Genomic DNA, 25,270 nt, shown 5'->3' with positions numbered 1-25,270 from the left:
TGATATTTGCCTCTATGATATATTTATAGACAGCAACTGGATCCCTCAACAGCCTCTAATTTGCTAAGCTAAACAAGCCAAGCTCTTCATTCTGTCTTCTCATATGATAGGTTCTCTATTCCACTGATTGTCCTCAAAGTCCATCTTTGTGCCCGAAGTCTGAGGTAATGTGCTGCAAATGACAAAGTGCAGCAGTCTTGTATAAGAGATTAATAAAAGAAACCACAGCAAACAGAGCAATAATTTCAGACGTGCAAGGATGTGCTGTGCCAAATATTTAGGGAGTTGAGTAAAGGTTTTGAAATTTTCTAAGAGGATCTTTATGAGAAATAATGAGACTTTTTCCTAAGTTGTTGATTGAAATGGCAGTATTAAAGGCTTTAGGATTTAATTCAAAAGCTGGGAAGTCAATGAAAATTATGAATTGATTGAGACTTTCAGCCAGCATAGTAGGCAGTTGATTAATCTGTGATAGGAACCATTAGAGAAATGAACCTGGCATTCTGAAAGTTTGTTTGACAACAGTGAGAAAATTCCTATGAACACTAGTTCACAGGAAGGTAGGTGATGAATCTTTCCTGGAGAAGCCACAATTGTATTCATATATTTAATGTTTAAATATATGTTTAATATATGAATTGTTTAAAACATTTCAGTGCCAGTTGGGGGGTTACCTGTAGTTAGCCCTGCAGAAGGCTCCTGTTGGTGTGAGCCACTGGAAAGCAGAAGAGAATGGGGGAATGGGGATGTTTCCTCAAATCCAGCATCTCTCAGCCTCTTGTGCCATATCTTCTCAGAAAACTCTGAGAAACTCCTGACTCCCAGCTGTTAGGACTGTGACAGCAATCTTTTTTGGCTCTTTTATTTTTAATCCTTACTAAATCAATAGTTTAATAGCATTTCAAGAGGAGCTCCATAGAGAAAATTTTTCCCATTTATGCTGTGCCTACCATCCCAGTGGAGGAGGAACAATGCTGAGTTGGAGCAGGGGGAATTTGTTTTTCTACAGTCTTTCAGGAATAAACACACTTTTTCCTTTTTTAGCTTTTCTCTGTCCTGTAACATAATGAAAAAAGAGCTTTTGTATTACTCTGTAGGACAAGAGAAACATAAATGTATTCTGGTACATGAACATAAGATCAGTGAAAAATGAAAAGCTTTTAAAATACAAGGCAATTCTCATGCAAGAGCAAAAGGGAATCCTAACAGCGATTACAAGCAACCAAATACACAAGAAAATATCTGTCAGGGAGCTGCAGCAAGGGGAATCAACAAGGGGACTAGTGGGCTGGGGGCATATTGTTCATACAATATCTCTGCTGCATAGATGGGAAGGTCAGGGCAGAAGTCAGGGAATCCACAAGGTGGGTCCAAATTCTGACCGTTTATGCAAACTAAAGAAATGCATGAATGAGCTTTAATTAATGTGAGACCCTGCCTCTCCCCAGTGTTACAGGTCAGCTCCCCACATGGTGCACAACATCCCCAGCTTTCCAGTTGCAATGCTTCCATCTCCCTCCATGTCTGTACCTCCATGCTATTTGGAGTTGTCACAATGTCCCCAGACTTGTTCTGTTTGTTTTCTGGGCTGTGCAAGAAACTGGTCTGTAGTTCTTGCTGTGCAGTGGATTGCCTGGCTTGGCCAGCCAAGGGAGTCATATATTCTCACCGATCAGCTAGAAACCTGTGGACTCTGTGCAGTGTGGCTGATAGATGGACCAAGCTGGACATGTTACTTCTCTGCTGTCATTTCATCTTTGCACTGCATTGTACTTCACATATTCTGCAGTGTCTACTCAATGAGAAGCCCAGTACATTGCCTACCAGCTTTTCCCTTCCCTCACTACAGATGTTTTTTGTTTGTTTGTTTGTTTTGTTTTATTTATGGATGGAGGGGTTTACCTGGTCTTGGTTGCTAAATTAAAGCAGAAAAGTGCAATTTGTGGTACTGGGTCCTGGGAGATGTCACGGTTTAGCCAGGACAGGAGAGAGCAGGAGTGTGTGTGTTACCACCTGTGTGTGTATCCTGTGTCTTAGCTACAAATGGATTGTCTAGTCCTGTCAGGATTCAAATAGCTGTGTTCTGTCATGGCTTTGGAGACGCATGGATAAAGTCAATGGGAATGTGTAAATTAAAAAAGAAAGAAAAAGTGCTCTCAGTCCACTTTGTTTGGAGCTCTGTATTTTCTGCTTGAAGGCAGAGCAAACAGAACACACTGCTTTCCCACTTAACTTCTCTCCTGCAGCCCCTGAGCCTTATCTTTTCCCTAGGGAGCAGCAGGGACCCCAGTCAGCCTCAGGTGGGAGCAGCAGAGTGATGGCACAGGGACACCTCCATTCTCGACTCCCTCCTTCCTTCTCCGGACCTAGATTCTAGTGAAGTCCCAGCTCTGGAAACATCCCTCAGCACAGGTATTACTCCACACCACAGGCTGTCTGGCCAACACACAGGAGCTTTCAGGTGGAGCTGTGCTCTTAAATTATCACTATTCAGGAGATGCTGTTGCAATAGTATGGCTTGAAAGCACTACTTGAGCTTCCTGCAGATGCCAGCTCCAGGTGATCAAAACTGCTTACATCACATCTTGTCTTTTCAAGGCTCATCTGAATGGCAGAGCTGTTAAAGCCCTCAGGGACTGTTGAGGATTACCTAGGAATTCCTGAATGTACATGATTTTCCCTGAAATTTTATCATCATAGAATAGGCTGGGTTGGAAGGGACCTCAGAGATCATCGAGTCCAACCCTTGATCAGCTACCGCCACAGTCACTAGACCATGGCACTGAGTGCCATATCGAGTCGTTTTTTAAATGTCTCAGGGACGAAGAGTCCACCACCTCCCCAGGCAGTCCGTTCCAATGTCTGATCACCCTTTCCGTGAAAAAATTCTTTCTAATATCCAATCTGAACTTCCCCCAGCACAATTTAAGACCATGCCCTCTTGTCTTATTGAGAGTTGCCTGGGAAAAGAGACCAACCCCTGCCTGGCTCCATCCTCCTTTCAGGTAGTTGTAGAGAGCAATGAGGTCTCCCCTGAGCCTCCTCTTCCTCAGGCTGAACAGCCCCAGCTCCCTCAGCCTCTCCTCATAGGATCTGTGTTCGAGTCCCTTCACCAGCTTGGTTGCCCTCCTTTGGACCTGTTCAAGGACCTCAATATCCTTCTTGAACTGAGGGGCCCAAAACTGAACACAGTACTCAAGGTGTGGCCTTACCAGGGCTGAGTATAGGGGCAGAATCACCTCCTTGGACCTGCTGGTGACGCTGTTTCTGATACATGCCAGGATGCCATTGGCCGTCTTGGCCACCTGGGCACACTGCTGGCTCATGTTCAGCTTCCTGTCAATCCAGACTCCCAGGTCCCTTTCTGCCTGGCTGCTCTCCAACCACTCTGTCCCCAGCTTGTAGCGCTGCATAGGGTTGTTGTGGCCAAAGTGGAGGACCCGGCACTTGGCCTTGTTGAAGCTCATCCCATTGGAGTCAGCCCATCTCTCCAGTCTGTCCAGGTCCCTCTGCAGAGCCCTCCTGCATATTGAGGTAGCTCCAAGCATCCTGAGTTAAGGAGTTAGCATAATGAGGAACTCTTCAGCAGGCACCACTGACCCTTATGACCATGCTGGGTGTCTCACAATATTTGTCTGAAATTTTGCCAGTCTTTTAAAAGCCCCTGTGCTAGCATCACATTGGCAATCTTCATTTCCACTTTTGGAATGCCTCATGGAGATGGAACATACTTAGAGATTGTTAACCCAGCTAGAAAAACTGGTGATCTCTAACTGGTTTTATAAAAATGTCACAATTTAAAGCCAAATACCATATAATATTTTTAAATGCCTGACTCATTTGGAAAGCTCAGGATTGTCTACATTAATTATGGCCCCAGAAGATCTATCTCAACAGTCAGAAAGCAACTCCATTTCTAGTCAAGGATTGAAAACACAATCTTCCTGGAACTGAAAGTTGTACATTGTGCAATTTTTATGGCTTGAATAGCTTTTCTATTTTTAGTTGGTTGAAACCTGCAATACATCACATAATCCTCCTTAAACTGTCATTCATAATGCTAATTCCCATTAACTTGGCATAAATAAGTTATCTTCTTTCTTAAATGTGTTTGGTTACTATTTTGTCTAACAATTTTAAACAAACCAAACTTTATTTTTCTCTGATACAGACTTGATGTGAGAACAAACTGCTAATGATGTGTTTCTAGTTATGGAATTTAAAAAACAAATTTAAAAAAATGCCCACAATATTCTGGGTTTTATTTTAAAATATGCATGGTTTGTGAAGTCAAATAACTGTTCCATTACTTGAATAAATAATCTATTTAATCCTCTACCTCTATAGGCATTTGGAAAAGTTTGTCTGGCATTTAAGAAAGCCCATTAAAATCGCACTTCTCAAGTTTTTAAAGATACAATGGAAGGAACAATTCTGTTTTTTTTTCTCCTTTCTAGAAATGCATTTTCAGGGAATTAGAGATCAGTCAGTGAACAAGTATTTATACAGAACTCTCAGCCTTATTCTTGCTTACTTAAATAGGGATAATGTCATGTATTTGGCTACCTGTAGAAACTGTTTGCACAATATTACTCCATACTCTGGCTGAGCAGAGGGCAGGGAAGCTCAGCTTGCTGCTGGCACACCAGTTTGTGATGTCTGTGCCATAATGCTAAGCACTGGTTCTGACAACATTTTTTTTTTTTTTGGCTTTCTGTTGCCTTTTAATTATAATCCTTTGCCTTTGACACATATGCTTATTTCAATACATCCAAGCTTTGTGGAATACTTGGTGTTATCTTTCCATGGGGAAGAAAAAAGGTTAAAAAAAAGAAGAAAAAAAAAGGAAAAAAAGAAAACCCATCATTTTCCAAAATTATAATAAAAATTAATTATAATTAATTTTGTTATAATTAACTATAATTATAATAAAATTAATTATAATTATAATTACAATGTAATTGTAATAAATTATAGTAAAATTAAATAATTTTAATTATATAAATAATTAAAATAATTATTTTAATATAATTATAATAAATATAATAAAATTAAATTAATTATAATGAAAAATAAAATAAACATTTTTTTGCAAGCATGACACCTACCTTAGGTCAAGCATATGGCAAACTCCCAGCTACACACAGATTTTCTAAATATGGTCTTTTCATACCAGGTCAGTTATGCAGTCCTCGAAAGGCTGACAAACTACTCAGTGAGTTTTTATTTATTTATTTTTAAATTTACACTGTTTGTTTGACATACACTCCATGATGTTGTCCAAGATAAATTTGAAAAATATAGTACCAGATTTTGAAATTAACTTTGATTAAATGAATTAGAGAACTTAGTATGGAGGCAAATAATTTTGGAGGATTCTGAATGAATTTAATAATTTCTTTAAGAGAGTGACATACAATCCTAAAACACTGCTGAAAAAAGAAAATCTGGAAAGGTAATTGAAAAAAAAATTAATGCAAACTGACATTATTTACTTTCCTAGCTGATAAATACTTAAAAAATAAATAAATTATGTATTCCCCAAGTAACATTTAGTTTAGCAGAATCTTTCACTTTAAAGATATAAAATACTCTTAATAATTTGGTAAGGAGATATTTATTCAACATGAGGACATTGTTCTGACTTTTCTGAAAGTCTCATGAAGTGTTCTAAATATACATTCAGTGGGGGCTCATCTGGCTGGTCTGACCTTGCTTTTTCTGGACAGCTGTTCTGCCCAGCCATCTACTGGGTGCTCTGAAGAGCTGCCCTTTAACTTTCTACTGGGAAAAAGCCTCCTTTGTCTCTAAAATTCCTGCAGTGTTCGTATGGACATACAAACACAGATCTGTGAGCTCTGCAGTGAATATGGAGAGGAAAGTTGTGGTACATTGGCATGAGGGATCAAAACACGAGTGAGGTTTATTCTCACTCAGAGTAAAACATGTGAACTGTGAAATGAGCTTGTGGGAATACTTTGCTACATCTTGTTTCTTAAGATAACTAAATACAGAACCTCAAAATCAAAAGAGATGAAGGAGGAAAGCTGGTTAATCTTCCTTTTCTCAAACCACAGGTGAGCAGATAAAAAGCAATAAAAATGCCATTTTGAGCAATTCAGACACAGGAAGAAAGATTGGGCTTTTGACCACATCCAGCAGTTACACCTAAGGAAGTGGCTGACTGGGCAGCAAAGAGTCTGACTTGTTCCCTGAGGAGCCAAGATATGTTGGAGCTGCCAATAGTGACAGCAGCAGATCCTTGTCAAGGCCATGGGTCCACCACACATGCACAGGAGAAGCAGCCCAAAGTAATTTCTTAGTCATCTAAACTTCCTTGAAGGAAGCTGAAAAATATTTAAGTAAACAAATAAGTAAGGCTGAGACATTACATAACTGCTGGAGCAGACAGTTTTTCACTAAATAAAGAAAAGCAGTAATTTCTCTATATGCTGCTTTCTTACCCATTTTTTTACCTAATTTAACAATCATACATGTATGCCTTTTACTATTTTTTTTTTCATTTGGATGATGACCAGACTTTCTGGCATTATTATGAAAAGTCAAATAAATATTATAAATTTGTATTGAGAGACCTAATGATGCCTTAATATTTGATTTCACCTACCAATTCCCTTCAGCAACACTGAGACCCACATTGATATTCTGTCATCCTTGTAGGAAATAGGAACTTGAAAATGTTATAATTACTTTTTTCACATTTATCCTAGTCAGAATGAGTCTCTAGTTTCAGTTGCTCTAACTAGAAGAAATCTAACACAGATCCACTGTGTGTTTCTTATGTTACTTGTTTTGGTCAATAATGGCTAAATTCCCCCCAGTTTTGATCCCAAGAGAGAGTCCAGCACTAGAAATTGTGGCTGCAGAGTCAAGTGGGATCCAGCCCAGGGTGATAAGGGAGCTGAGGAAGAGCTCGCCAAGCCACTCTCTATCATTTACCAAATGTCCTGGATCACTGGGGACATCCCAGATGATTGGAAGTTGGCAAATGTCACACCAGCCCACAAAAAGGGACAAAAGGAGGACCCAGAAAACTCCAGGCCTGCCAGCCTGACCTCAGTGCCTGGCAGGGTTATGGAGCAGATCATCCTGGGGGCAATCACACAGCACCCACAGGATGGACAGGGGACCAGACCCAGCCAGCAGAGGGTTAGGAAGGGCAGGTCCTGCCTGACCAACCTGATCTCCTTTTATGATCAGGTGACCTGCCTGGTGGATGAGGGGAAGGCTGTGGATGGAGTCTCCCTGGACTTCAGCAAGGCCTTTGACACCGTCACCCACAGCATTCTCCTGACAAAGCTGTCAGCCCACAGCTTGGACAGGGATACTCTGTGCTGGGTTAGGAACTGCTGGAGGTCCCCAGAGAGTGGTGCTGAATGGTGCTGATCCAATTGGTGGACGGTCACCAGTGGTGTCCCCCAGGGATCAGTGTTGGGCCCAGTTCTGTTTAATATCTTCATTAATGATTTAGATGGGGGGATTGAGTCCACAGTTATCAAATTCCCAGATGACACTGAGTTGGGGGGAGTGTGGATCAGCTGGAAGGCAGGAGGGCTCTGCAGAGGGACCTGGACAGCCTGGAGAGTTGGGCTGATTCCAATGGGATGAGGTTCAACAAGGCCAAGTGCTGGGTCCTGCACTTTGGCCACAACAACCCCATGGGGAGCTCCAGGCTGGGCACAGAGTGGCTGGAGAGCAGCCAGACAGAAAGGGACCTGGGAGTCTGGATTGACAGGAAGCCAAGAAGGCCAATGGCATCCTGGCCTGTATCATGGACAGTGTGGCCAGCAGGTCCAAGGAAGTGATTCTGCCCCTGTACTCAGCGCTGGTGAGGCCACACCTCAAGTCCTGTGTCTAGTTCTGGGCCCCTCAGTTCAGAAGGAGACTGAGGTGCTGGAGCAGGTCCAGAGAAGAGCAAGGAGGCTGTGAAGGGATCCAGCACAAGTCCTGTGAGGAAGGGCTGAGGGAGCTGGGGCTGTTCAGCCTGGAGAAGAGGAGGCTCAGGGGAGACCTCATCACTCTCTACAACTCCCTGAAAGGAGGGTGTAGCCAGGGGAGGGTCAGTCTCTTCTCCCAAGTAGCTACCAGTAAGACAAGAAAGAGGGCACAGACCTAAACAGGGCAGGTTTAGGTTAGATATTAGGAAGAAATTCTTTCCAGAGAGGGTGATCAGGCATTGGAATGGGCTGCCCAAGGAGGTGGTGGATTCTCTGTCCCTGGAGGTTTTTAAGAAGAGACTGATGTGGCACTCTGTGCCATGGTCTGGTAACCACAGTGGTAATAGATCAAGTGTTGGACTTAATGATCTCACAGATCCTTTCCAACCTGGCTGATCTTGTGATTCTGTGAAATGACTTCATTTCCCACTGAGCGAGTTCAGTAAGGATGAGTTTTTGACTCTTTTCAGTAGTTTTTAGGAATACTGGGTTCCTTGCTCCTCTCAGCCAGAAGTGTCCCTGCAGCAGCAGTCTGTGTTCTGAGCTGGGTAGATAATCCAGCCTGACAGCACAAACCTCTTGAGTTTGTGACTTCATTAACACGAGGCTGCCAGGCTTGGTTATAGCAGGACTGTGAGTGGTGGGCACAGTCCCACAGCCTCTGTCATGTCCTAACATTTGCCACCAAAATGTGGCACTGTGTCAAATGCTGATAACAAGGTGCCAAATACCTGCTATTGCTTCCCAACCCAGCAGCAAAATCAGCCTTTGTGATGAGGCATTTATGGATCCAGGGGCAGTTTATCAGTCTGCTAACTGAAGTACACACATGAGGAGCACAGCCTCTTTAGAGAGGTCAGAGGGCAAAATTGAGACCTCCCAGCACTTCCAAGGGGCAGGATTCAGCAGTGTTCTCCAGCCATTATCTCTCACAAGGAGGCTGGAGCTACACTGCTCTCTGCTCAGCACCTTTTTCATGGAAAGAAAGTCAGGGGATGCATTTCATGACAGACAGGAGCCATGGCAGGGTTCAGTAGTGGTCACTGTAGCTACATGACTGAGGAGGAGAACAGGTCTGAAGTCTTAACATAACCTCAGAGAGCTCAGGCTCCATTTCAAAGACACTGGAGATGACAAATGAAACCTGAACTCAGAGCTCAGATACACAAGTGAGATACTTAAAGCTGAAGAGTGTGAATATGTGCCAGTGGAGATGATTTTATCTTCATGTAGTCTTGTAAAACACCCACGCCATTTGTAGGAGTTCTTTTAAATATCTTTCCATGGCTCTGAACTGAAATTACTTTCTAAGAAAAGCAGCTGAGGATATTTTCTCTATCCTAGTGGAAAAAAAAGAAAATCCAGCCTTTTTTTTTTTTTTTTAAAGCTAAGTAAAGTAGGGTGTTTGGGTAGCTGCAACAAGACAAGCAGAATTCAATTTGATTTTATCTCTGTTGAGATTAGATTTTAAGAAGTCTAAAACATGAAAGCAACTTGAATCTGGCAGCAGGTAAGTTTAGTTATGTTTAAGTCAGACCAAACCCACACAGAGATATTTATTTGCTTCTTCCTTCTCTCAAAGTAGCTGTGTTATGTTTTCAGTTTAGCCTGACTTTTTGCTTTAACTAAAAGGCCAGATGAAGATTTGAGCAGACCAACAATGACAGTTCAAAAAAAAGGTCAAACCAGCTTGACCTGTGTATGCAAAATGACTCTTCCACTTCATTCTGTTGAAGTGAAGAAATTTTCAAGGGATTTTGAAACCAAAGATATTAGAAGAGGCATGTAAATATGTTTTCTCTCAGTGAAAGCTATTGAAGTGGATGAGGCCATTTTCCATGCCCAGGTGAGATATCTGCAGTTCTTTGGGTTGTTCCCTGTCAGTATGAGGTGTTGGTATTATTTAAGTCAGTTAGGCTGACATTTACTTCTTTACTTTCTTTGCCACAAGTTCTGAAGTCAGTGGAAAGCCTGCAGGGTTACTGGGAAATAATGACAGTTACTGGGCTGGCACTGCCAGGAATGAAGTAAGTTTCTCCTTTCCTTTCACCCCTTTACAAATGACAAGTGAAGGTCAGGGCTTTGAATTATGCAAGGGCAGCTGTGAAGCCTGGAAGAGCTAGTCCTCTTATCAGTGACATGAAGCAGAATTACTCAGTTTGTGCCACCTAGCCCAGCAAAAGCCAGGGGAAGCTTGGTGTGGAGTGGGGGTGTTGTGTAACCTCTCTCTCTGCTTCAGCTGCCCTGTCTCCTCCTGACCCCTGCTGAACTGCTCTTATCTCCAGACCATCCTTCAGCAGCACTGAAAAATATGCCTCTAGAATAAGAAATATTCTTCTGGGTGCCTTGACTTAACTTACTTGGAAGTACACAGCTTCTCTTCTGTTTTCCCACCACTCTGCTTATTTTCTCTCTACAGACTGTGTATTTATGGTGAGTTGCGCTTTTCCTTTGCACGGCTGATTAGTTTTCCATTCTCTTTGTTTGTCAAGGAGCAGGCTGTGGAAAGGAAACGCTGTGAATTAAACAGTGGCAGGGCACGAGCATAGATACTTCAAGGTGAAGGTCTGTTCTCTTATTAAATTGTTGCAGTGGTCCCTGGCACACTTTTGGCCAAGCCACTTAACACCTTCCTGAACCTTTTGAGAGGGTGTTTCAGAAGTCAGCATGGTCTAGGAGCAATTCACTGCGGGCAGTGTGGATGTAGCCAACATGTTATGGATGCTAAGAGGGCTTAAGAGCCTGTAGGATTTTCCAGGACAGCTGGCCACACAGTCAGAGAGCAATCCTAGACATGGTTAATCTGCAGATACATGTAGCCAGAAAATTCCTTTTGTTTTGTTTTGTTTCGGTGTTTTGTTTTGTTTTCCCAGCGGGAAAAATATTATTGTAAAACCATCAAAATTGATAGTGGAACTCAAGGGCAGGTTTAGTATCAGAGGCTATTTTTAACTCCTTGTTTTGAACTCAGTTAAACTTCACAGAGGAGGTACCATTTAGGAGGTGGAAGGCAGCCCAGTCTAATGGAGGGGGTAGAATTCACCTCTCACCACAGGACCAGGCATTCATGTGCAAGCTGGTACTCTGCATCTATCAACAACTGAAACTTCCTACAAAGGAGTCACTGAGAGATTTGGAACTTGCTCCCTGCTTTGGTTGACAGCTGAAATTTGAGATGCTGCAGATGTTTTTTTATACTGGCGCCTCTTGGAGACAAGATTTTCTAGAAAATACAGGCCCTCTGTATAGGTTTTTTTTTCATTTTGCTGTAAAATCTGTAAGGATATCTACACCGTGATTTTTTTTTTTTTGTAATTTTTATAAAACAAAAGGATAAAATAGTCAAGTGTAAAATGTAGCTGTAGGTTTTTAATGGTTTTGGCAAAACCAGAGCCATGCAAATCATGGGGACTGAAAGTAATACAGGATTCACGATTCACATCTGGTCAGTATGAGGCAGGAAAATACTTTCCTTGACCCAAAACCTGAATTTTTCTTTTGAGGTTTGATTTGTTAAGATACAAGTTAAATTTGAAATAATAATAAAAAAAAATTTATAGTGAAAGGTCGAAACAGATTTTGTAAAAAGCTAATAAAAGTTAGTTTTCTCATTTCCTAATTGCATTCACTATTTGCCCTGTGCTTTGGTTCTAGGTTAAAGTAGGATTGCAAAGATGGCAGAATGACTTCACTTTCCATACTGTTTTCCCTCAGTGATACATCAGTTTTAGGTATTTTTGTTGGTCATTGTAGAGATAGGGACAAGGGACTCGGAAGCAAGAGCTGTGATGATTAGAAGCCTGGTCCTATTTATGCTGCTTTCAGCAGTTCCCTGCCATCTTGGAAGCAGGAAATGTTCTGTTGTGGAAGGAGTTGTCTTTAGAAACTATTTATGAGAGACATAGCGTGGTTCATAAGTCTACAGTATACTTGATCTTGCAGGTTATCAGCTGAGTTCTATGCTGTTGACAAAATGAAATGACTAATGCTTACCTAGCACCAAAGGCTGCCCAGCTGCAGGAATGCAAAATCTTTGGCAGGCCAGCTAATCTCCATCCCATCTCTTACAATTTTCCTGGCATGTCCTGGCTGTCAGTTGGTAAACAGAATGTTTAGTGGGTTTGGACTGAAAGCTTGATCTTCGTGTGAAGTTCACAGTTTGATTTTCCATTGAATGACGACTCAAACCAGCAGAAAACTGTAAAACAATCTGTGAAGAATCATGATAGAGCTTAATTTTCATCCAGCCCTCAGAGAGTGGCTGTGTCTCGAGACAGGTTCCATCAGCTGGGTACAAGGTACATAGGGGCATTTCTTTCCTCCAAAGATCCATGCTTTTGCTTCAGATCAGTTGTAGTCCTGGGTTAAGGACACACCAGCAGGCTGCAAGAGGGATGAGTAGGAACCAACCTATTACCATGTCTTCCCAGCTTAGCTGAAACATTCTGGAAAGGCTGCATCACACTCAGTTAACACTCCTGCCACCTACCTTGCTCGTGGCCAGTGCCTTTCAGCCACGTAGTCACTCTGGAGAATAAATATCCAAACCCTCGTCAGCCCTAGCAGCGTGTTTGTCCAGTGGTGTCAGCTACTTGAGCTGTCTCTTCTCAATGACTCCTGTTTGTACTTTCTGGCAGCTGGGAAGCACAGTAATCAAAACAAGGGTAGAATGATATATAAAAGTTTATTTTTTTTTTGACTGAATGATGATCTAATAGCTTATCATTCCTCATGCCTCATGCATCCAAGATGTTTTTCCAGATGAAGCCTGGGAAACACGAATCTTTGTGAAACAAGTCTATGTTACTCCCTTAGTTGGTCAGCACGCATTACTCAAGTAAAAGTATTCCAGCTGAAACCACAGGTTTTCCTGAAAACGACAAAATTAATGGAATTACACCATCATAAACTCTGTTCTTTTTAAATCTGTGCCATAATTTAGCCAGAGAAGAGTTTATCTTGGAATTAAGAAAAATTGTGTTAAAGGGGTATAAATCTGCTTTAGCGATGACTGTTTTCCTCTTTCAGCTTTGTTAAATCCTTTTCTACTTTCATGCAGATTATACCTATTCAGAATGCTTCCTGGATATGGAATTTCCTTAAATCTTTTTACCTTTTCTTCTTGAGAACAATTTTACCTTTATTCCTCTCATTTCTTTTTCAAGCAAAGGAACTATTGTTGATATAATCCTTGGTAAATATAGTCCATGTGCTTCTATGCTCCATTGTTATAAGAATAAATTTTAAAAGTAGTAAAATAAATCTTTGATAGAGCAAAAAGTCTTTGCTGATTCCCCTGCTTTACATCAACAAGTGTGTCTGCTCTAACCTTTCTACTTTTCAACACTATTTGGAAGCAGTGTAAAAAGCAAAGTTCTATTTATGAAAATAGATTAAGGAATAATGAGATAGTGATGATGTGATAGAAGAAGAAAATAATCTGTGTCCTGAATCTAAAACAGTCACTGCATTTTTGTCAGATCCCCTTAACAGGGGCATATTTCATTCTTATAATTAAACAGGCTCAAGTTTCCTCCACTGATAAGACTCCACGTATGGTATGACAAAATAAGGGAGACCCAGTGACATCCATCTGCCACAGGGCAATGTCTCCTTCCTGCATGGTCTTCTCTGAGCAATCCCATGGACTCACCCTCTGTCTCAAGCACAGGCTGCAGGTACAGCCCACGGCCAGCCCAATCTGCTGCATCTAACAAAGGGTTGCAGGGTGGGAGCATCCCTCCCAATGCAGATGATACAAACCCCACTATGGATGGAGCATCAACACAATGGCATGAGCATTTTTTTTTTCTTCAGTGCATAAGGCTCAACAAGCATGCTTAGGCATTGCTTCTCATAACACCTGTATGACAAATGCTTTTCCAGCATTGCAAACAAACCAGATGAAAGGATGAAGGCAGTAGTACTGTTATGTAGCTAGACCAGCCACAAGTCCTCCCCTAGTCTAAGAATTACAGCCCAGTGGTTATTCAGGCTGTTTGCTGAATAGAAAATTGCCCTGATTCATAAAGTATCCATACCTCCATGCCAACACTTCAACAGCAAGGGCAAGCAGCTAGCACACACTCTCACAAAAGCCCATGTTGAACATATAATACTGTCAGAAGGAACAAAGACCTTTTCTTGTTTGCTCGTGGAGATGGGTCATGATGCATCTGGGGGCAAGAGATTAGGGTAGGGTTAGAGAGCACAATGGATTAGTGCTCTAGGCATGAATGTTTAGAAATTCAAGAAACTCCAGAATTGCTAAGGGTAGATATTTGTTCTGTTCTTCATTGTATTAGTCAGTTGATTTAGCACTCTCCTCTGACCAGCATGACTTAAACAAACCCTGGAGTCATCTGCAAAAGCAAAACCAAGGATGAGGTCTGCATTCCCTTGGCACAGTGTTGTTTGGTTATCACACCATCCGGAGTCTGACACACGTCTGCTTCGTGTGGCATCCAAGTCCAACTGGGCAGCAATGCTTAGCAAATGCCTCTGCACAATGCAGCCATCAATTTCTAACCAGTCCTAGCACAACTTCTTGATAGTGTGATTCCTTTTTATTTCTTCAAGTTAGACAAAACAATAAAAATGAATGTTTGCGGGGTCCAGAAAACCAGCCTGGAATAACTAATGTTAAGCAAGAACTAATAATAAACCTATTAATTTTATGTAGCCTCTGAGCTGGTGTGAAAACTTGGATGTCTACATATTTGTCCTGTGAAAGCCACAACAGTGAGGCCATGTAGTCTTAGTTCCAGCTATGCAGATCCCTTGAGTCTAAAGCCATCCACCCCCATCTGGTGTGATTTTTGCTGAGGACTTCTAAGCCAACAAGGTCAATTTTTCATCCCTATTTTCCTCTGTTCCTGACATCTGAGAAGGTATAATCTTTTTTAGTAAATTTGTTTGGTGGGTTTTTGTTGGGATCTATGACTGGCAAATACAGACTGACACTAAAACATTTCCATCTTTCTTTCTCATTTATGGGGTGTTTCAGATCAGATGGAAGGTTTTTTTATATTTTTTGGTGTCCACTTGGAGTATATTTTAACTTCTTTATCTCTCCTGGTGCTATGCATTGATGGGTAATCACTGGGCAGAGATTTGGCGTGCTCAGTGCCTGAGTTCTCATCAATCTCCCCTGTGTACCAGGCGCTTCTCCACAGTGCTTTGCTCTGTCTTTGCAGTGGAGCCTCTGAAAGATACAGCTCCCCATCACAGCTAAGGAACAGTTCCAATTTTTGGCTACAAATAACCAAATTGCACTGACCCTACAATACATTGTTAGCCTGTCAGAAACCCAGCACTTTCATGTGATGTCTTAATCAGCTGGATCTGTAGCTGAACTCCAGACTACAGATTTATAGCCAAAGGCAACATCCATATCATGGCTGTAAATCAACTTTTTTTTTTTTTTTTTCTCTGTGTGTGTGGTTTATAACATTATTATTGTTATTATTATTGTAAGGAAAAAGCACTATGGAGCCAAAATCAGCATGTCCAATTAGCAGGAGGGACTACATGTTAAGTTCAAAGAACCCTTTTGCGTTATCTGATTCTAATAGTGCTGGTAATGGAGCCTAATCTAACCTGTCATGTCACGAACTATAGGGAGAACAAATTGCCATTCACAGGAGAAAGGTCTGGAACAGCATGCAGCCTGTCCTCTCCTGACATTCTACTCAGCAAATTCCTCACAGATTTCCTCCTGATGTCAGTAAAACTAACATAAAGGTTATTTTATAAAATCTTGTGTGGAGTGCTGCATTGTGAAAGCTGAAGGACCAATGCCCAGAACAACAATACAGACTCAAGTAAACATAGCATTTGTCCTTTGTGCTTTAAGCTTACCAAATGGGTGAAACAGAGGAGAAGCCGAAGAGTTCCCATGCCAAGTACCAATGCTGTGAGCACATATTGAAATGAGTAGCCAATAAATGTCGAAATCAAGGTGACTTGTAGCGGGGAGAGCCTTTCTTGCTCCTGAGGCTCAACAAGCTGCTGGCCTCTCCATTGCCTCGCACCAGAGTAAGCTCTCTCTGTGGGTGTGTGTCCCACCTTTATTGGTCCCCCGGTAATAGGGGGCCTGTCCTAATCAGGCACAGGTGGACTCACACCCACTCCCTGGCAACTTGAGGCACCTGGTTCATCTTGTTTCTCTACAGTGACTGATCATAAAAAGGCTTCTTGTTTGACTGGGGACTCTTAAGAAAGGTTTCCAGTTTAATATGCAATATGATGAGGGGTGGAAAAAATAGTAGAGTTATATATTAAATGCTAAATTCATTATAAATAATACCAGCTCTTTCTTCAGGGAACACAACCCCTTCAGCAGATCAGTAATGCTGCAAGATATAGAGACATAATCAGGGCAGACAGCAGGAAGGAATTTGTTATCAGTGGTAGACTGGCAGTGTCCCCAAGGATCAGTTTTGGAACCCCAGTGAAAAAAAAGAGACGCAAATTTGGGGGATATTGGAATCTGCCTACTGAAATAATGCCCTGCAACTGGTCAGAAAGTTTTCTTCTTTATCATGGTGGCATCAGAAATACAGACAGATGTCCAAAGTTGTAATACTAAGCACTCCTTTCCGGCACACAGTATTTCAGCCAAGATCACTGGTATGTTCTGGCTACTTCATGCTGCTCTGATTAAAGCTCAATCATCCTTACAGCTGCTTTGTGTTGCTGGAGCACTGCACAACAGCTGGATCATGTCGTTGATTATGCCCCTTAAGTTCCTTGGAAATTACTGTGAGAATATCAAAACTTTGGCCCTTTGTGTCACCATTTAAGCCTGAGTTCACCTGTGTCTCTGGTTTCAGCACACAGCGCTTTTGCATTTAGATAACATGTTGGAAAAGTCTCAGCATCATAGCTGAAGACAGAGTAGGTGTTACGAGTTACACTGCTTTTGGCAGGCCTTTACAAAAAGAAAGGCTGTTATAGGCAGCATCCTTGAGAGTGACAGACTGTCTGCCACACTTACTGTGATGTAAGACTTGCTGAAAAATAGATCTACATGTGCTAAAGAAATTTTATAAAGGTCAAGTTTGACCTTTAGTAACTTCAGTTACAGTCATGGTCTAACTAGCCAGTTGATACAGAAGTTTAATCAATTGGTTAAGCTGCTCTGCTACTGTATTACTAAATTAAAATTAAAATTGCCTTTGTACTTTGTGGACCACAATGACCTACATGAAGTAAAGGTACACTTTAAATGTGAATTCCGAGTTTCTCTGTTAGCATGCTTATAAACCTATAGTCAACCACTCATTCTTTACAAGGCTTCATGAATTGTTATCCCAGCTCCCACAGAACAGATGGATCAAAGTGGTTGTCTTGAGTTATGATGTGACAGGGTGAAACACCACCTTTCATGAAGTCTAACATAACCAGCTAAGTGCATCTGGTTGATTATGCAATGCTTAAGGTGGATGATGTATCTCAACTAGTCATGTGTTAAATTTAAAATTAATTGTGCACCTTCATGACTAACAGTTGAGTCATCTTACTACAGAGAAATTACTAATGCAGCATGTTACTAAGCAGAATATACTGTAATGTAATAATCTGTTTTCCACTGGAAAACATATGTGAGAGAGACTTGCAATATTTATTCTTAAAACATGTAGGATGTTCTACAGCCATGAAGCCATTCACTGTATACCATGACAAATAGGTTTGGTTTAGAGATGAAAGTGGCTGGAGGCTGTGACCCTCAGGGAATCAGAGGGAAACACATAGAAAATAGAGACAGATTGAATCCCAAGTGCTCTCTCCTGAGAGGAAGCATGGTTGGAAAGTTTTAAACCCATTAAAGTTAAACAAATTGAAAAGTCCTATCTGAGAGGAAACATAGTACAATGTTTATTTTTCCATCACAAACCTGAGACTTAAAAGATTTCCTGAGGTTCTCAGGTATTGTTCATGCTTATAATGGAGATCTGTTTTTAGAAAGTGTAATTCATGTTTTTAATCCAAACTGTTTGATGAAAAACACACTGCATAAGCATTCAGGAAATTAAGGGCCATTGTATACCTGTATCACATATTGTTTGGATAAGAGCAGACCTACAATGCAAAGAATCTCATCGTGAAACCCTCTCACTTGAAAAAATTGGTCATAATTCTCTCCCCATTTAAGTTGCTGGACAAATTCCACTGAGTTAATGAAGTTAAGACATGAGTGACCAATGATAATAAAGTGACAGTCTTCCTGCTGATTGTGAAACTACTGAAATGCAAGACTAATGTGAGCAAGACATTTATAACACTGGCCTGAGTTGAGTAAGTAACAAGGCATAGCAGGCCCAGTGCTAATTAACCAAGTTGATTAGCCCATATATGTCAGGTTTTGTCCCGTCACTAGTAAACTGCTGCTCTGAGTTCCTTATCAGAAGGGTATGTGAGGTTAGTAATATTGAGAAGCATCTGTTTGACTGATGTACAAATGGCAAACTAAATCCAGAGATGAATTTAAGAGAGATGAAAGATTTGGAAGCAGTAGAATATTTTTTTATTAGCTCTATTGATAGGAATACTGGGAAAGTTTCAAACATACGTTCTTTAGCTTTCTTCAGTCCAGTTGCTTAGACTATAGTTGGTCTAAAGCAAGATATTTCTTTATACAGATTTTATTTTCTAGTATTCTTAGAGTTTTTTTACATAAATAGGATTTAGGAAAAAAATTAAAGTACTGGGAAGCCATATATAAAAGTACATTCAAGTAAAGCAACATAAACTGATGATTTCCCTTGCCTGTTATACAAGGAATAATGGGATGAAGAATATCTAATTCTTAGAAGACAAACTTGATTTTTTGCTTCTGAGTTTGACCCTGAACCAAGCCTAAATTCACTACTGCCTTCGTATTGGGTGTAAAAATTATCTTGATTACAAATAATAATCAAGTATTTCTACAGTTAAACACTGAAATAATTACAAAAATTTACTTCAGCATGACATAGGAAGGTGACAGGATTGCAATATGGATTTATATTTAAATACATTAGTACCCTATATATGTGTATTTAATAATGATAAGTAATGAACTACATGCTGATGAACCCACTTTACCTTCTATGCAGTTGTTAATTGGTGACACAGGATGAAACCTATCAGGGTAAATGGGATTTTAAGTGCTAGCAATTTCCATGGCCAATCTGCAGGATCAAGGGGAAGGAAATAAGAGATGTACATAGGAGAAGATAACAGACAAGCAAATTAAGTTAATTTTAATTGAATGTCTTGTGTGGACAACAACTTGAAAAGAGCTGACGGGTAAGAAAGAGAAGAAATATGAAAAGATGGGAAAGGCAAGTTGTTTAATTTGGTATTGCTGGATGCTATTCAGCAGAGGGAATCAGAGAAGACTGTTTGATGAGGATAGGCAGGGAGGATGATTTTCACAGCCATATTTGGTGTGACACCATGGCTATGTTACTTGTAAACTAAACAGTCCTGGGGCCCCCATCACATCCCTAGTGTGAAGTCCATGGCACAATCCAGCCATGCTCATTCTACCAAATTATACTCTCTTTCAGAACAGGGTGGCTGGATCTGAACCCTGCCTGGATTAATTCCTGAGTTGAGCCCAGGATTGTTTGGGAGAGTGGTAGTTTTCCTGGACCAAAATGTGCCAAGGAGTGTGTTAAAAATTTTGCACAAGTCAAGTACCAGAGCTAAGTAGCATTTGCTGTCACTTTTTCATTTCCTATGATAGCCATAGTCTAAGAGTGCTTAAAATGACAGTGGTATGAGCATACAGTAACCACCACCTGACATTTCGAAGAAGCCTTTAATCTAGTGGAAGAACTGTGTTGATCTTGCCTATTTGCCTCTCGGTGGTTTCATGCCCTCTGCACTCTTTTTAAAACCTTCTTTTCAGCTTTCTTTTATAGCACTCGCTGTCTAATACTATAATGTGCTATTTAGCTTAAGGTGGAGTTTATCCCTTGATTTAATCTGTATTCTACATTTTTCTAATTTACCTAGAATCAAACCATTCCTTTACTCAGGGAAACTATAAAGTGGCCTTTGCCATGCATTGACCCTCCACTCACAGAGGATTTATGCTCAAAGAATATGCTTTTCTAAAAGATAATTACAGTCCTGTCTTTCAAGTAAATATCATGCTAAAATAAGATCTATTTAACAACCTACTTTGTTTGTAGTGATGAATTGTAAATGTTCAAATGAATGATCAAAATATGAACTGAAGGAAGGGGAACACTGGACAATGTACTTTTCATGCATCACTTTTAAGTTCCACATATTCAAACTCATATCAGCATCTTGACATGCTGAAGAAAATGGTTATTCTTACGTTAGAACATTGTTAAATGTATAGTTAATGCCCTGGATTCATTGTGTGCCACACACAGAGTTGTTGAAATGTTTGAGCTTTCTACCACTGCCTCTTGAGCATAACAGTATTTTTCAGTCTTTTAGATCATTGTTCTTTCAAAAGGCAGTATTTCCACTGTGGCTTTTTGTGAGTAATTTTGTTTATAAATGCATCTTTATGTTTGTTTCTTTCTAGGTAGGGATGAGATCCAGAAACCAAGGTGGAGAAAGCTCGTCTAATGGGCACTTCTCCAGTTCCAAGCCTGTCATCAGCCATGCAGAGAATGAAAAAATTCAGGAGGATGCCAAGAAAAAGAACAAACCTCATCGGAAGGAAGATGAGGTCATGGTTTCAGCAACTGTCAAGCGGCACTCAAAATCACCTGGGCCTACTGAACGAAAGAACAAGAAGTCCATAGAGTTTTCTAAAGAGGACTTGATAAAACTCCTCAGTATAATGGAAGGAGAACTGCAGGTAAATTAAACACCTCATAAATTGTATTTTTTATGTACCCTTTTATTTTAGGTTGTTCAAAAAGCACAGGACTCCACTGTCAGGGACGTGCAAATTTAAGGCAAAGGACCATAAGGAGAGAGCAGCAGTAGCTGGTGTTTAGCAGGATAGTCACACATTGAAGCACTGCTTTATTTAACATTTCTACCTGCAGCTACCAAAGCAAAAGAAATTATAAACACCAGTCAGGAGTGATAAAGCCAGGGGAATCTGTAGGTCTTGAACACTTAAAAAGAGGCAAAAAACAGCAACAGAGGAATCAGTTTGAGGGAAATAGATGAGCAAATATAGTGAGTGTAATTAAAATTTTTAATTCAAATATACAAGAGAGAAATCTGCAAATCAGTAACACTGAAAAGGGTCTTAAGATGGCCCCTGGTCCCTCTGGAGATTCAGATATGTTGTTCAGGGCTCAGACAAAGCTCTGTCCCACCTCTCATCCAGCACTCCACATATTCCTTTCCTTGGAAGGACCCATTAGTTTTATTTCTTGGAGTAATGCTCACTTGAAAGGTTTCCCAGTTGTCCTGGTTTGCATGTTTATTCAGCCCCATAGTAAATCCTTAATGGCAGATTTCAAGGATTTTGTGCTTAATTTGTCCTCTAAATGTCCATCCAGTTTTGAGAAGTCTCATAATTGCTAATAAATCATTGAACTCTTGGGACTGTCAGCCTTCATGGAATTTAAAAATAAAGAGCTGAAACTTGGTATTTCAAAAAATCAATATAAAGACTACTGACTTTTCAAAACATCCCCTTTTGCAGTAGGACTGCTTGCCAAAGTTAGAGAGAGATCCTTTTGGGTCAGTGATGTTTTTCACTGAATCTATGGACAAGAAGATAAAATCTGTACAACCTGTATGAAAACATGTTGTCTTAATCCCTTTATTCTAGTTTTAGCATTTCATATAAATCTTTGCTCCATCCCTGAAATGCACATTGATAACATTCTTACTTTAACTTTGGACTTGTTTTGTCTTGCCTAATTTCAAGAAGGAACTGTTCTGCTAATTGCTTTGGTATATGAGTGCACCACTAGCACAACTCTGAGATCTTACTAAGTGTCATTAAGTATCATCTTCCTGTACATAGTTCACCTTCAGTTTTTCAGAAGGCACTTTCAAGTTTCAGGAAATATACATTCGAACTAAAAAAAAAAAAAAAAAAAAAAGAGTCACACAGACAGAGAATAGACATTTTGCACTGAAAGCTGTGGGAAAAGAACAAGAAAATCTATGGAATGCAATATTGCAAAAGAAAAAGACCTAAAAGCTTTCAACAATTTAGAAGAGTATTCATTTTTATAGTGCTTCATTTTCCTTTATACAGAAGCTTCCATATGTCTTTTCCTAAAAGATAGAGCTAACATACAACTTCAGTGGTGAATAGAGCCAAATCTCATTAGAAAGCTATCATGCTCATGTTCAGAAATATTAAACCTGAAGTCACCTTTGTGGTCTGGAGAGGGGAGGTGGAGAAAGTCAGTGTTGTGAAGGGCAATAGATATGGACTTTACTCTCTGAGTAATAGTCCTGTTCAATACACAGAAATGTGGCTCTTTGTCAAGACTTATTTTGTGGGGAAGATACACAACCTTTAAAGGATTGTTTATTTTCTCATTATTCCTATGGGCATGGTGGATATAGCTGCCATCTGCACTGTAAAATCCTGAAAATCCTCACCAAGATAACACTTTCATTGTCCTGGACAATGCTTTTAGGAGTATTAGTACACACAGACCCCACAGAAATGTTTAGGTGCTGCTAAATCTTCCCAACACCAAGGGATGATTGTGAGGACAGCCACGCTAGTAGACATAGAGAATGTCTGTTATTCTGCTCCATACTGACAGACAGGGAAGAGAATCACTATTCTTTTTGTTAGGAGTTTTAATTTCATTTTTAAAAACAAGCAAACAAACCAAACAGACCCATTTCAGTTAGTTATTTACCTGGTACCTGTGTTGAACTGTTACTGAAGTGGGCAAGCTCCAGCACTTTGGCTTGAGATGAGAGCCTGGCTTTGATGCTACAAAGGAAGATGAGCCAAGGAAGACTCCAGCCAAAGTAAATACTCTGGTATTAGCTCCTGGCTGTCACAGTGACCTAATGCACTGAGTCATTTTGTGGCTTTTCATTTTCAGATCTGCTTGGACATCTCTGGGGTCTGGCTGGCATTTTGTTGGACTGTGGGTCTATTTTGAAGCCATTTTAATACTGGCAAAGGAAACATTATATAGGCATATGTAAGAAGATTTTGTTTTGAGAATAACAGCTGGCTGTATATGTAGAGATATCCAACATTTTCTTAAGAAAGGCATGAAATAAAAGACTGTGACTGCTCGGAAGCCTTTTCAGGCAGTTGTAGAGAGCAATAATGTCGCCCCTCAGCCTACTTTTCTTCAGTCTAAATAATCCTACTTCCCTCAGCTGCTCCTCATAGGACTTATTCTCCAGTCCCTTCACCAGCTTTTGATTTCTAACTTCACTTCCCATCCTTTCATTTGGAAGGTGAACATGCCCTAACAGTGATGTCAATGTCTTAATTTTTTATTTTTATAATTATAATGACCCCTCAGGTGGCTTGCCTGTGCTTTCTTTTCTAGGGCCATGTTGGTCTCTGCTCTGTCATCAGATTTCCTGGCTGAGCCCTGTGCACTCACTGAATATGGAGAAGGAAAGGTTTTCCTAGATGGCTGAGGTCACCCTTGCCTAATCCTTATTTTGTAAGAAAACAAAAGGGGAGAAAAAATATACAGAAGATGTAGCAATGAAAATGTGTCCCAGTATACATGTCAGGAGAGCTCTTAAGTACATCTCTGAAGGAGAGTGGGAAACAAATTAACTGATGACAGGAATTAATTTTAAAGGACTTATAGCTCAGTGGAGTCTTTTCCCTTGTGAAATCTCACTGCTCATATATATATTTAAAAACAAACCAGTGATTACATGGTCTTTAAACACATATTAATTCTATGATACTGAATATATAGGGGCAAAAAATACATGAAGGATTTCTTCCTATACCTGAAAAAAATGTTCTGATTTTTAAATTCTGCAAAACTGCTTTGAAAATACAACTTCAAACATCAGTAGAATAAATTGGACCATGAAGGCACAGTATTTATTTCCTTGGTAGTCACAGTAATTCCAGTAAAATCAACATATGAATATTATTAATTACAGAGCAACACAGGCAGTGTGCATCTTTAAAATTATGATATCCCATCCATGGTTCACAGATTTTTGCCCAATAGCCTATATTTTTGTGCTGTCAGGAATATATTCCCTGTATACTTTATGAGTAGCAGTAGGTGTTAATCTCCAGCAATACTAACACTGATTTTCAACATTTCCAAATTAGGGACCTAAGAGAAAATGAGGAGCAGTATTCATACATGTGTACCATTCACTCATCTATTACATATTTAGAAAAAACCCACATTATAATAAATATTTGTTTATGAAGACAGCATCCCACTACGAATCTTTGGGTTTTTCAAGGAAAAAATATTCTTAGCCAGGTTTTGTGCCCATTGCCAGATCAGAATTTAAGTTTGGGAGACAGTTTCCTGTATTTCTCACCAATTCAAATAGCAGCCACCTTTCCACTTGGGCCGTTTATTGCAGCCCATGTTTTATTGTGCTTCTGCAGTGCAGAGGTGACATTCATTCTCTGCAGCTTAGCCACCCATTCCTGTCAAGGTTCTTCACACACTTTAGGGCTGAGGGCAATGCTTTTTGGGAGCCTGGTGCTGCAGAGGGGCAGACCTTTAGTCCCCAGAGCTGGGCACTGGTGTGGGATATAAATGGAATATTTATGAAAATATCAGCTGTAAATTTCTTCTGCTTCAGGCCTGAAGATTTGGATGGGCAATATGTGAAACATGATGTCTTGGAGCGCAATGTGCATAAAATACAAGTTAGATGTAGATTAATCACATGCCATGATTCCTGAGAAATCTTCAGGCTTCCAATGTGATACTGGGCTTGGCCTGACTTTTGGAGCAAAACAATTCTGTGTAGCACATAATCCTAAAAACCTTTTTGCATAGCATCCCTGCTTCAAGGGACAAAGACCAAATGTATCTACTGTCAAAGAAGCCCTTTCCTATAACCTGCATTTCTTTATGATAGCATTTAGTTGTTAATTTGTGTGTTCACAAAGGGCACCAGAGTGATTGAGATATATCCTAATGAGAGCATAGAAAACATGTCTCCCCTTGCCTGGAGATCAACAGCTAACACACCCCATGGTAAGGTGTGTTCCCCTTATGTCTCTGGTCCTGGCTAAAAGCCAACACTTCTCCTTTGATTTGGTTCCTCTGATGAGGCTGCTAGTGAAAACATTCCAGGATTAAGACTGCAAGCCTGGGGTTAGTAGGTTACTTGCATTTGTGCCATTGATTACCATTCTGCAGACTGCACTGGTGGGTTCAACT

General features: G+C 40.4%; 1 protein-coding gene across 4 annotated transcripts in view; it reads left to right on the top strand.

Annotated features, from left to right (window-relative positions):
- FILIP1 (filamin A interacting protein 1) overlaps nt 1-25,270 on the top strand; it is a 106,564-nt gene that overhangs the window by 22,389 nt on the left and 58,905 nt on the right. For 3 of the 4 annotated variants that reach the window (XM_030447073.1, XM_008490611.2, XM_030447072.1), the window contains exon 2: nt 20,512-20,790. In XM_030447073.1, coding sequence (XP_030302933.1) covers nt 20,518-20,790 — 273 coding nt within the window. In that variant the 5' untranslated portion in view covers nt 20,512-20,517. Of the gene's footprint in view, nt 1-2,271; nt 2,413-20,511; nt 20,791-25,270 lie in introns of those variants that run through there. The other variant, XM_030447071.1, reaches the window with a different exon arrangement.

The sequence above is a fragment of the Calypte anna genome, chromosome 3 (genome assembly GCF_003957555.1).
Source record: "Calypte anna isolate BGI_N300 chromosome 3, bCalAnn1_v1.p, whole genome shotgun sequence".
Classification (NCBI taxonomy): Eukaryota; Metazoa; Chordata; class Aves; order Apodiformes; family Trochilidae; genus Calypte; species Calypte anna.
Note: the sequence above shows the minus strand (reverse complement) of the source record. Positions and strands in the feature narration are given on the sequence as shown.